Source organism: Antechinus flavipes, chromosome 6 (genome assembly GCF_016432865.1).
Source record: "Antechinus flavipes isolate AdamAnt ecotype Samford, QLD, Australia chromosome 6, AdamAnt_v2, whole genome shotgun sequence".
Lineage (NCBI taxonomy): Eukaryota > Metazoa > Chordata > Mammalia > Dasyuromorphia > Dasyuridae > Antechinus > Antechinus flavipes.
Genome location: NC_067403.1, coordinates 249,677,269 through 249,688,752, shown reverse-complemented (window position 1 = coordinate 249,688,752; position 11,484 = coordinate 249,677,269). Strand labels below are relative to the sequence as shown.

General features: G+C 33.3%; 1 protein-coding gene across 44 annotated transcripts in view; it reads left to right on the top strand.

Moving 5' to 3' along the window:
* Window positions 1–2,187: 2,187 nt before the first annotated feature.
* LOC127540547 (oviduct-specific glycoprotein-like) overlaps window positions 2,188–11,484 on the top strand; it is a 55,188-nt gene continuing 45,891 nt past the window's right edge. For 19 of the 44 annotated variants that reach the window (XM_051965287.1, XM_051965284.1, XM_051965278.1 and 16 more), the window contains exons 1-12: window positions 2,188–2,203; window positions 2,915–2,935; window positions 3,689–3,709; window positions 4,424–4,444; window positions 5,183–5,203; window positions 6,256–6,276; window positions 7,018–7,038; window positions 7,749–7,769; window positions 8,518–8,538; window positions 9,229–9,249; window positions 9,989–10,009; window positions 10,738–10,758. In XM_051965287.1, the coding sequence (XP_051821247.1) occupies window positions 2,200–2,203; window positions 2,915–2,935; window positions 3,689–3,709; window positions 4,424–4,444; window positions 5,183–5,203; window positions 6,256–6,276; window positions 7,018–7,038; window positions 7,749–7,769; window positions 8,518–8,538; window positions 9,229–9,249; window positions 9,989–10,009; window positions 10,738–10,758 (235 nt within the window). In that variant the 5' untranslated portion in view covers window positions 2,188–2,199. The remainder of the gene's footprint in view (window positions 2,204–2,914; window positions 2,936–3,688; window positions 3,710–4,423; window positions 4,445–5,182; window positions 5,204–6,255; window positions 6,277–7,017; window positions 7,039–7,748; window positions 7,770–8,517; window positions 8,539–9,228; window positions 9,250–9,988; window positions 10,010–10,737; window positions 10,759–11,484) is intronic. The other 25 variants (XM_051965314.1, XM_051965307.1, XM_051965311.1 and 22 more) reach the window with 13 other exon arrangements.

The window sequence follows — 11,484 nt, the reverse complement described above, 5'->3', positions numbered from 1 at the left end:
ACCATACTCTATTAATATATAAACTTGGAGAAAGAATGGCCCCCGCCCACTCTTTGTGCAAGTCCTGATGTGTTGTATAGGAAATGATGATTTTGGTGGGTGGAGGCAGGGGAGTGGAAAAGGAAGGGGGAGGAGAAACTGCTTCCATTTGCCATTGTGACGGCCCTTTCAGCTCAGATCTCCCTCTGTTAGCTGGCTTCCTGTTGCAGCTGCCCATATTGCTATCTCAATCTTTCTTGCCCATATTGCTATCGCGATCCTTATTCACCTCTTCACTTCAATAAAGATTGAAGATTTTTCTTTTAACTTGAATTCCTGACTCTGGCTGATTTTAAATACGCGGTCATTACAAAAATGTACTGTGTTTTCTAGAGCCTCCATGCCAGGGTGGTTAAAATATATCATCTTAGTGGAGGAATGATGAGGCAAAACTCCCAAGGATGGTGGAAATAGGGAATCTGTTTATTCCAAGTTCTTTCCTCCTTTTATATCCTCATACTCTTATGTAACAAAAATAACACTGGGCATGCACTAAGTATATACTGTGCAAGTGGGACCACATAAACAACTTGCTATTATATGTAGGTGACTCTTTGCCACCTGGTATCACTCTTCTTCAATCACAACACAGTTTGTCGCCTCCCTCTGACTTCTTAGGAAGGATGAGAGCCCTTAGGGGAGATGGGGAGCTGAAACAGATGTTGTTAGCAAGTTGTCCCTGGAGCTGAAGGGTCTTATATCTCACCCAGAGTTCTCCTACCATCTGTGACTCTCTACAGATCAGTATGACCTTAATTCCATGTATCAATCCAGCCACAACTTTTGTAGTGGGAGACAGTGTCTGTTTTGTTTTTCCTCTGAAGTCTTTGATTTCTAAAAGAGTGTTTTAAATTAATTGACAATATCATGGATATTTAAAAAAAAACCCTCAAAGAATTGGATGTAGTGTGACATAAGGCATCTAGTGAAAGTCAGTGTAATTTTAGTTTTATTTGTTTCAGCAGGACTTGACCTTAGGAGCTAGTCAGTCTTTAGCTTGATGGAAAAGAAAATAGACTGTTCATGGTGTTATTTTATAAAGATAATGGTGTTCTTTATGTGAGAACTGAGATCAACTCAAATATGTTTTGCTAGAAAATATCTCAGAGTTTATATGGATAGATCATTTTTACTATGCAAATGAAAAAAAGGGGAAAAATGTCTCTACCAATATTGTAAACTTATGTAATTTGAGATGCATTCCCTGATCTATGTTGCTTAACAATTCCTTGTGCTTTCTTCAAGATCACAAAGTCAAATATTTAGGCAAATGGGTGCATTAAAAGAGGCATAGTAAAAGTAGCAAATGTATAATATATTGGAATTAATTTCCCTCTCTACATTTTCTCAATATCTGTGATTCTCTCTGTCTTTGTCTTTCTTTCTTCTAATTTCCTTCGGTGAACAAAGATGCGACTGGTGAGTCATATTCTCTTTTTGATTTTCCAGTTATATGTACATGATAATATGTAACAGTGGAAAAGTTTAGAAAAATGACTTGATCAGTATGACCTTCCTGTTACTGTAGCCATCTAACCTTAACTTTTAGAAAGGGCAGATTTTTTCCATTTAGATTTTCCTCTGAAATATTTGTATTCCCTAATAGGGTTTCTTCACTGAATAATTACCATAATAAAGGAAATTTTGAAAAAAATCATTGAATGGGAAGCATTGGGTCATTACACATGTAGGAGAAGTCAGTATGATCTTAGTTTTATAAATTTAATGTTGGAAGTGTCCTTAGAGGCTGATCAGTTCAAATATTTATCTATCCATAGTGATGAGATCAATTATTAAAGGCCACAGTTATCATAACTGTGAGACCTGTGTTTGATAAAAATATGTTTAAATTATACAAAATCTCAGAGTTTATGTGGAGAGAATCCATTACTTGAGAGATTGAAAGAGAAGAAAATGTTATTTGCAAGACTTTAGATGAAAGCATTAGGGAACAGGCCCCTGATTAATGTCCTTTAACCAATAATTCTGTGTGTATTCCTCAATATCAAGAAGCCTGAATATTCTCAAAGATATACCTATTAAAAGAGGTATTCAAAATGTATGTAAAGGACAAACAAGAGAAAATAATTTTACCTGTGTCAGTATTTCTCTTTTTCTGTTTATATCTTTATCCAACCTTCAGGTGTGAGGAAAGAGACAATGGGTGAGTAATATCTTCTTCATTTTTCAATATTTATATGTGTTGATATTTTATAGTAAAGGAAAATGAGCAGATCTGTATGACCTTAATTCCATGCCCTTATCTTGTCCTAAATTTTGTAGAATTAAAGCTTGTCTGTTTTGTCCTCTGAAGTTTTGTTTTCTAAAATGTTTTTATTTAATTGACAACATGATGGAGAGTTTCACAAATGTCAGTAAATGGGATGCACTGGGACATGAGGTATCTAAGAGAATCAGTGGATTTTAGTTTTATTTGTTTCAACTGGACTTGACCTTAGTAGCTAGTCAGTACCTAGCTTGATGGATGACAAAATAGATTGTTTGTGGTGATAGCACTTTATAAAGATAACGGATTTCTTCTGTATGAGACCCGAGATTGACTCAAATATGGTTTGCTAGCAAACATCTCAGAGTTTACATGGATAGATCCCTTTTACTATGCAAATGAAAAAAAGGGGGGAAATGTCCTTACCAAAATCATAAGCTTATGTAATTTGAGAAGCATTCCCTTATCTGTGTTGTAACTCGTAATTAGGTGTGCATTCTTCAAGATCAAGAAACCAAATATTTAGGCAAATAGATACATTAAAGGAGGCAGAGTACAAGTAGCAAATGGATAATATATAGGAACTAATTTTCTCTATGTTTTTCTCAATATCTGTGATTCTGTCCTCGTCTCTCTTCTAATTTTCAGTGGTGAACAAAGATGCAATTGGTGAGTCATATCCTCTTCTTTATTTTCCAAAGATATGCACACGATAATATTATGCTACATAAAAAGCTTAGGAAAATGACCCAATCAGTATGACATTCCTTTCACTGTAGCCATCTAACCTCAACTTTTAGAAAGGAAAGATTGTGTCCATTTTAATTCTCTTCTGAAGTATTTTTTTCCTTATTCCCTTTTTCCTCTTTCTTCATTATTTAATTGACAAAATAATGGAAATTTTGAAAAAAAAATCAGTGAATGGGAAGCATTGAGTCATTACGCATTAAGGGGAAGTCAGTGTGATCTTAGTTTTATAGATTTAAGGTTGGAAGAGTCCTTAGAGGCTGATCAGTGCATAGTTTTATTTATGAGAAAATTGATCCATAGTGATGATATCAGTTATTAAAGGTCACTGTGATCATACTTGTGAGACCTGTGTTTGCTACAAATATGATTAGATTATATAAAATCTCAGAGATCATGTGGAGAGATCCCTGTGACTTGAGAGATTGAAAAAGAAGAAAGTGTTTTTCACAAGGCTTTAAAATGAACCCATTAGAGAACAGTCTTCTGATCAATGTACTTTAACCTATGATTCTGTGTGTATTCCTCAATATCAAGAAGCCTCAATATTCTCAAAGATAGAACTATTAAAAGAGGTATTCAAAATTGATGTAAAGGACAATCCAGTGAAGATAATTTTACTTGTCTCTCTGTGTGTTTCTCTTTCTCTGTTTATTTCTTTCATCCAATCTTTAGGTGTGAGCAAAGAGATAACTGGTGAGTAATATCTTCTTCATTTTTCAATATTTATATGTGTTGATATTATATAGAAAAGGGAAATGAGCAGATTTGTATGACCTTAATTCTATGCCTTTATCTAGCCCTAAATTTTGTAGTGATAAAGCTTGTTGTTTTCTCCTCTGAAGTTTTATTTTCTAAAAGTGTTTTTAATTAATTGACAACAATGTGGAGATGTTCACAAATGACACTGGAACATGAGGCATCTAGGAAAGTCAGTGGGATTTTAGTTTAATTTGTTTCAACTGGACTTGACCTTGGTAGCTAGTCAGTCCTTAGCTTGAAGGACGAGAAAATAAGTTGTTTTTGGTGTTATCACTTTATAAAGATAATGAAGTTCTTCAGTGTGAAACTTGAGATCGACTCAAATATGTTTTGCTAGAAAACATCTCAGAGTTTGCATGAATAGATCTTTTTTACTTTGCAAATGAAAAAAAGGGGGAAAATATCTTTACCAAGATCATAAGCTTATGTAAATTGAGAAGCATTCCACGATCTATGTTGTTTAATCCATAATTAGGTGAGCCTTCTTCAAGATCCAGATGCCTAAATATTTACATAGTTATGTGTATTAAAAGTGGCAAAGTAAAAGTATTATATGGAAAATATATAGGAGCTAATTTTCTCTCTCTACAATTTCCCTTAATATCTGTGATTCTCTAAATCTTTGTCTCACTTTCTTCTACTTTTCAGTGGTGAACCAAGATGCAACTGGTGAGTTATGTCCTCTTTGATCATTATCCAATGCTATGCCCATGATACTATTATGAGCAATGGAAAGTTGTCAGAAAATGACTTGATCAGTACTACCTTCCTGGAACTGTAGCCCTCTAACCTAAGCTTTTAGAAAGGGGAGATTTTGCCTGTTTTGATTTTCCCCTGAAGTATTTGTTTTGCCTAACAGGTTTTTGTCACTGATTAATTGCTGTGATAAAAGAAATTTTGAAAAAAAATCATTGAATGGGAAGCATTGGGTCATACTACATATAGGGGAAGTCAGGATGATCTTAGTTTTATAAATTTAATATTGGAAGTGTCCTTAGAGCCTGATCAGGGCATAGTGTTATCTATGAGAAAGTTGATCCATAACGAAGAGTTCACTTATTAAAGTCATAGTGATCATAATTGTGAGACCTATATTCGATGCAAATATGTTTAGATTATACAAAATCTCAGACTTTATGTGAAGAGAATCTCATTACTTGAGAGACTGAAAAAAAGTTTTTTTGAAAGACTTTGGAATGAATCCGTTAGGGAACTGTACCCTGATCAGTATACTTTAACCAATGATTTGGTGTGTGTTTCTCAATATCAAGAAGCCTGAGTTTTCTCAAAGATAGACCTTTTAAAAGAGGCATTCAAAATGTATGGAAAGGACAATCCAGAGAAGTTAATTTTACCTGTCTCTGTGTGTTTCTCTTTCTCTCTTTACTTCTTTCACTCATTCTGCAGGTGTGACCAAAGAGACAAATGGTGTGTATAATCTTCTTCCTTTTTCAATATTTACATATTTTGATATTATATACTAAATGGAAAAGAACTGATCAATATGACCTTAATTCCATGCCCTTATCTAGTTTCAAATTTTGCAGTGGTAAAGCTTGTCTGTCTTTCCTCTGAAGTAATTGTTTTCCAAGAGTGTTTTTTTTTATTTTAGTTTTTTATTTATAAGACATATGCATGGGTAATTTTTTAGCATTGATCCTTGGAAAACCTTTTGTTCCAACTTTTCCCTCCTTCCCCCCACTACCTCTTAGATGGCAGGTAGTTCACTACATGTTAAATATGTTAAAGTGTATGTTAAATACAATGCTACTATATATTTATATAGTTATCTTGCTGCACAAGAAAAATTGGATTTAGAAATAAGGTAAAAATAATCTGAGAAGGAAAACAAAAATGCAAGTGGACAGTAACAGAAGGAGTGGAAATGCTATTTCGTGGTCTACACTTAAAAGAGTGTTTTTAATTAATTGACAACATTGTGGAGATTTTCTCAAATGTCAGTGAATGGGACATATTGGGACATAAGGAATTTAGAAAAGTCAGAGTGATTTTAGTTTTATTTGTTTCAACTGGACTTGACTTTAGTAGTTAGTCTGTCCTTAGCTTGATTGACGAAAAAAATAAATTATTTGTGGTGTTATCACTTTAAAAAGATAAGGGAGATCTTTAGTGTGAGACCTGAGATCAACTTAGATATTTTTTGATAGAAACCACCTCTGAGTTTACATCAGTAGATCTCTTTTACTATGCAAATGAAAAAAAAAAAGGGGAGGAAATTTCTATATCAAGATTGTAAGCTTATGTAATTTGAAAAGTGTTCCTTAGTCTATGTTGCTTAACCCATAATTCAGTGAGCCTTCTTCAAGCCCAAGAAGCCTAAATATTTAGGTTAATGGTTATATTAAAAGGGCAAAGTAAAAGTAGCAAATGGATAATACATAAAAGCTAATTTTCGCTCTTCATTTTTCTCAATATCTGTGATTCTCTATGTCTTTGTCTCTCTTTCTTTGACTTTTCAGTGGTGAACAAAGATGCAACTGGTGAGTCATATCCTCTTTGATCGTTATCCAATGATATGCACATGATAAAATTATATAGCAGTGGAAAATTATCAGAAAATGACCTGAGCAGTACCACTATCCTGTCACTGTAGAAGTCTACTTCAACTTTGACAAAGAGGAGATTTTGTCCGTTTTGATTTTCCACTGAAGTATTTGTTTTCCCTAACAGGGTTTCTGCACTGATTAATTGCTGTAATAAAGGAAATTTTGAAAAAAAGTCATCGAATAGGAAGCGTTGGGTCATACTGCAATTAGGGGAACTCAGTATGATCTTTGCTTTATAAATTTAATGTTGGAAATGTCCTTATAGGCTAATAAATCCATAGTTTTATGTATTAGAAAATTGATCCATAGTGATGAGATCAATTATTAAAGATCACAGTGATCATAATTGTGAGACCTGTGTTCAATAAAAATATGATTAGATTATAGAAACTCTCAGGGTTTATGTGAAGAGATCTCTGTTACTTGAGAGATTGAAAAAGAAGTGTCTTTTGAAAGGTTTTAGAATGAACCCCTTAAAGTTCAGTGACCTAATCAATAGAGTTTATCCAATAATTCAGTGTGTATTACTCAATATCAAGGAGCCTGGATATTCTCAAAGATAGACTTATTAATAGAGGCATTCAAAATATATGTAAAGGACAATCCAGAGAAGCTAATTTTACTTGTCTGTTTGTATTTCTCTTTCTCTGTTTATCTCTTTCATCCATCCTTCAGGTGTGAGCAAAGATGCAACTGGTGAGTAATATGCTCTTCATTTTTCAATATTTACATAGTAAAGGGAAATGACCTGATCATTATAATCCCAATTCCAAACCCTTATCTAGCCCCAAATTTTGTAGTGGTAGTGTTTGATTGTTTTGTCCTCTGAAGTCTTTCTTTTCTAACACAGTGTTTTTAGTTTATTGAGAACATCTGGGAGATTTTCACAAATGTCAATGAATGGGACACACTGAGATATGAGGTATCTATGAAAGTCAGGTGATTTTAGTTTTATTTGTTTCAACTGGAGTTGACATTAGTAAATAGTTCTTAGCTTGATGGATGAGTAAATAGATTGTGGTGTTATCATTTTAGAATGATAACAGAGTTCTTCAGTGTAAGACCTTAGATCAACTCAAATATGTTTTGTTAGAAAACATCTCAGAATTTAATGACTAGATCCCTTTTGCTTTACAAATGAAAAAAAGGGAAAAAAAGTCCTCACCAAGATAGTAATCTTATGTAATTTGAGAAGTGTCCCCTGGTCTATGTTACTTAACTCATAATTCAGTGTGACTTCTTCCAGATCAAGAAGGCAAAGATTTAGGCAAATAGGTGCATCAAAAGAGGCATAATAAAAGTAGCAAATAGACAGATAATACATAGGACCTAATTTTCCCTCTCTATGTTTTTCTCAATTATCTGTGGTTCTCTCTGTTTTTGTCTCTCTTTCTTCTAATTTTCAGTGATAAACAAAGATTCAACTGGTGAGTCATATCCTCTTCATAATTATCCAATGATATGCACATGATAATATTATGAAGAATTGGAAATGTTTAGAAAAATTACTTGATCAGTATGACCTTCCTTTCACTGTAGCCATCTAAACTCAACTTTTAGAAAGGGGAGATTTTGTCCATTTTGATTTTCCTCTGAAGTATTGGTTTTCTCTAACAGGGTTTTTTTTTTTTTTTACTAATTGACATAATAATGAAAACTTTGAAAAAAATCAGTGAATGGGAAGCACTGGGTCATACTGCATGTAGGGGAAGTTAATATGATCTTAGTCTTATAGATTTAATGTTGAAAGTGTCCTTAGTGGCTGATCAGTCCATAATTTTATCTATAAGAAAATTGATCCATAGTGATGAGATCAATTATTAAAGATCACAGTGATCATAATTGTAAGACCTGTGTTCAAAACAAATATGATTAGATTATATAAAATCCCAGAGATTATATGGAAAGATCCCTGTTACTTGAGAGATTGAAAAAGAAGAAAGTGTCTTTTGAAAGGTTTTTAAATAAACCCTTTAAAGGACAATGCCCTGATCAATATAGTTTATCCAATGATTCAGTGTGTATTTCTCAATATTAAGAAGCCTAGATATTCTCAACGATAGACCAATTAATAGAAGCATTCAAAATTTATGTAAAGGACAATCCAGAGAAGCTAATTTTACTTTTCTGTTTGTGTTTCTCTTTCTCTGTTTATCTCTTTCACCCATCCTTCAGGTGTGAGCAAAGATGCAACTGGTAAGTAATGTATTCTTCATTTTTCAATATTCTATTTGTTAGTATAATATAGTAAAGGGAAATTAGCTGATCAGTATGGTCTTAATTTTATGCCTTTATCCAGCCCCAAATTTTGTAATGGTAGACCTTGTCTGTTTTTTCCTCCAAAGTATATGTTTTCTAAAAGAATGTTTTTAATTAATTGACAACATTGTGGAGATTTTCACAAAAGTTAGTGAATGGGACACACTGGGGCATGAGGAATTTAGGAAAGTCAGAGTGATTTTAATTTCATTTGTTTCAACTGGACTTTTCCTTAGTAGTTAATCAATCATTAGCTTGATGGACAAGAATATAGATTGTTTGTGGTGTTATCATTTTAGAAAAATAACAGAGTTCTTCAGTGTGAGACCTGAGAGAAACTCAAATATGTTTTGTTAGAAAACATCTCAGAATTTAATGGATAGATCCCTTTTACTTTGCAAATAAAAAAAATGGAAAAATGTCTTTTTCAAGATCATAAGCATGTGTTTTTTTATTGAGAAGCGTTCTCTAGTCTATGTTGCTTACCCACAATGCATAGGTGCATTAAATTTTTTTAAAGTAAAAATGACAAGTGCATAATATATATTAGATCTAATTTCCCTCTCTGTGTTTTTCTCAATATCAGTCATTCTCTATGGCCTCATCTCTCCTTCTTCTACTTTTCAGAGGTGAACAAAGATGCAACTGGTGAGTCATAATTTCTTCATCATTATCAAATGATATGCCCATGATAAAATTATGTAGCAGGGGAAAGTTTAAGAAAATGACTTGCTCAGTATGACATTCCTATCACTGTAGCCATTTAACCTCAACTTTTAGAAAAGAGAGATTTTGTCCATTTTGATTTTCCTCTGAAGTAGTTGTTTTCTCTAATAGGGTTTCTTCATTTATTAATTGCCATAATAAAGGAGAATTTGAAAATATCAGTGATTTGGAAGCACTGGGACATAACACTTTTAGGGGAAGTCAGGATGATCTTAGTTTTATATATTTAATGTTGGAAGTGTCTTTAGAGGCTGATCAATCCATAGATTTATGTATGAGAAAATTGATCCATAGTGATATCAATTTTTAAAGGTCACAGTGATCATAATTGTGAGACTAGTGTTCAATACAAATATGATTAGATTATCCAAAATCTCAGAGCTCATATGGATAAATCCCTGTTACTTGAGAGATTGAACAAGAATAAAATGTTTTTCACAAAGCTTTAGAATGAACTCCTCTGGGAACAGTCCCCTGATCAATGTACATTAACCAATGATTTGGTGCATATTCCTCAATATCAGGAAGTCTGTATATTCTCAAAGATAGATCTATTAATAGAGGCATTCAAAATATATGTAATTGACAATCCAGAGAAGTTAATTTTACTTGTCTTGGCACGTGTTTCTCTTTCTCTGTTTATTTTTCACTCATCCTTCAGATGCGAGCAAAGAGACAACTGGTGAGTAATATCTTCTGCATTTTTCAATATTTATGTGTGTTGGTATTATATTGTAAAGGATACAAGTTGATTAGTATGACCTCAATTCAGTGCCCTTATCTAGCCCCAAATTTTATAGTGATAATGCTTGTTTGTTTTGTGCTCTGAAGTCTTTGTTTTCTAAAAGAGTGTTTTTAATTAATTGCCAACATCATAGAGATTTTCACAAGTGTCAGTGAACGGGACACATTGGTACATTAGACATCTAATGAAAGTCAGTGTGATTTTAGTTTTATTTATGTCAACTGGACTTGACCTTAGTAGCTAGTCAGTCCCTCGCTTGATGGAAAAGAAAATCGATGGTTGTGGTCTTATCAGTTTAAGAAGATAATGGAGTTCTTGTATGAGATTTGAGATCAACTCAAATATGTTTTGCTAGAAATCATCTCAAAGTTTATGTGGATAGATCCCTTTTACATTGCAAATAAAAAAAAGGAAAAAAAAAGTCTTTACCAAGATCATAAGGTTATTTAATTTGAGAATTGTTCCCTTATCCATATTTCTTATGCCAAAATGTGGTGTGTCTTCTTCAATATCAGTAAATAAAATATTTAGGTAAATAGGTACATCAAAAGAGGCATAGTATAAGAAGCAAATGAATAATATATAGGAACTAATTTTCCTTCTGTATGTTTTTCTCAATATCTTTGCTTCTCTCTGTCCTTTTCTCTCTTTCTTCTAATTTTTAGTGATGAACAAAGATGCAACTGGTGAGTCACATTCTCTTCATAATTATCCAATGATATGCCCATGATAATATTATAAAGAATTAGAAAAGTTTAGGAAAATACCCTGATCAGTATAGACCATCCCATAAGTATAGAAATCTAACTTCAGCTTTGAGAAAGGGGAGATTTTGTCTGTTTTGATTTTCCTCTGAAGTATTGTTTTTCTCTAACAGGTTTCTTTACTGATTGATATAATAATGGAAAATTTGAAAAAATCACTGAATGGGGTCATACTGCATCTAGGGGAAGTCAGTATGACTTTAGTTTTCTAAATTTGGAAGTATCCTAAGAGGCAGATGTTTTATCTATAAAGAAATTGATCCATAGTTATGCACTCAATTATTAAAGGTCACAATGATCATAATTGTGAGACCTGAGTTTGACATAAATATGAGTAGATTATACAAAATCTCAAAAATTATGTGGAGTGTAAAGTATGGACTAGCTCCCTGGAGGGCTTCAGGGTCAGCCAGAATCAGGATGAATTAAAGTACTTGGTCTTAGGGGGAAAAGTGAAAGAAGCAGGCAAGCAAAATCCTGGATTTGGGAGTCCGGAGCCACTAACTTCTGTCCTCCTCCTCCTGCTGCCAAGTCCCTCTTGCCCCTCTCCCTCTGTCCTCCAATTCTTGCCTATGATTTTTTTTAACACCAAACATTCAGCAAGCACCAATGGCGAGAAGAGCCATTTATACAAACATATGCTAATAG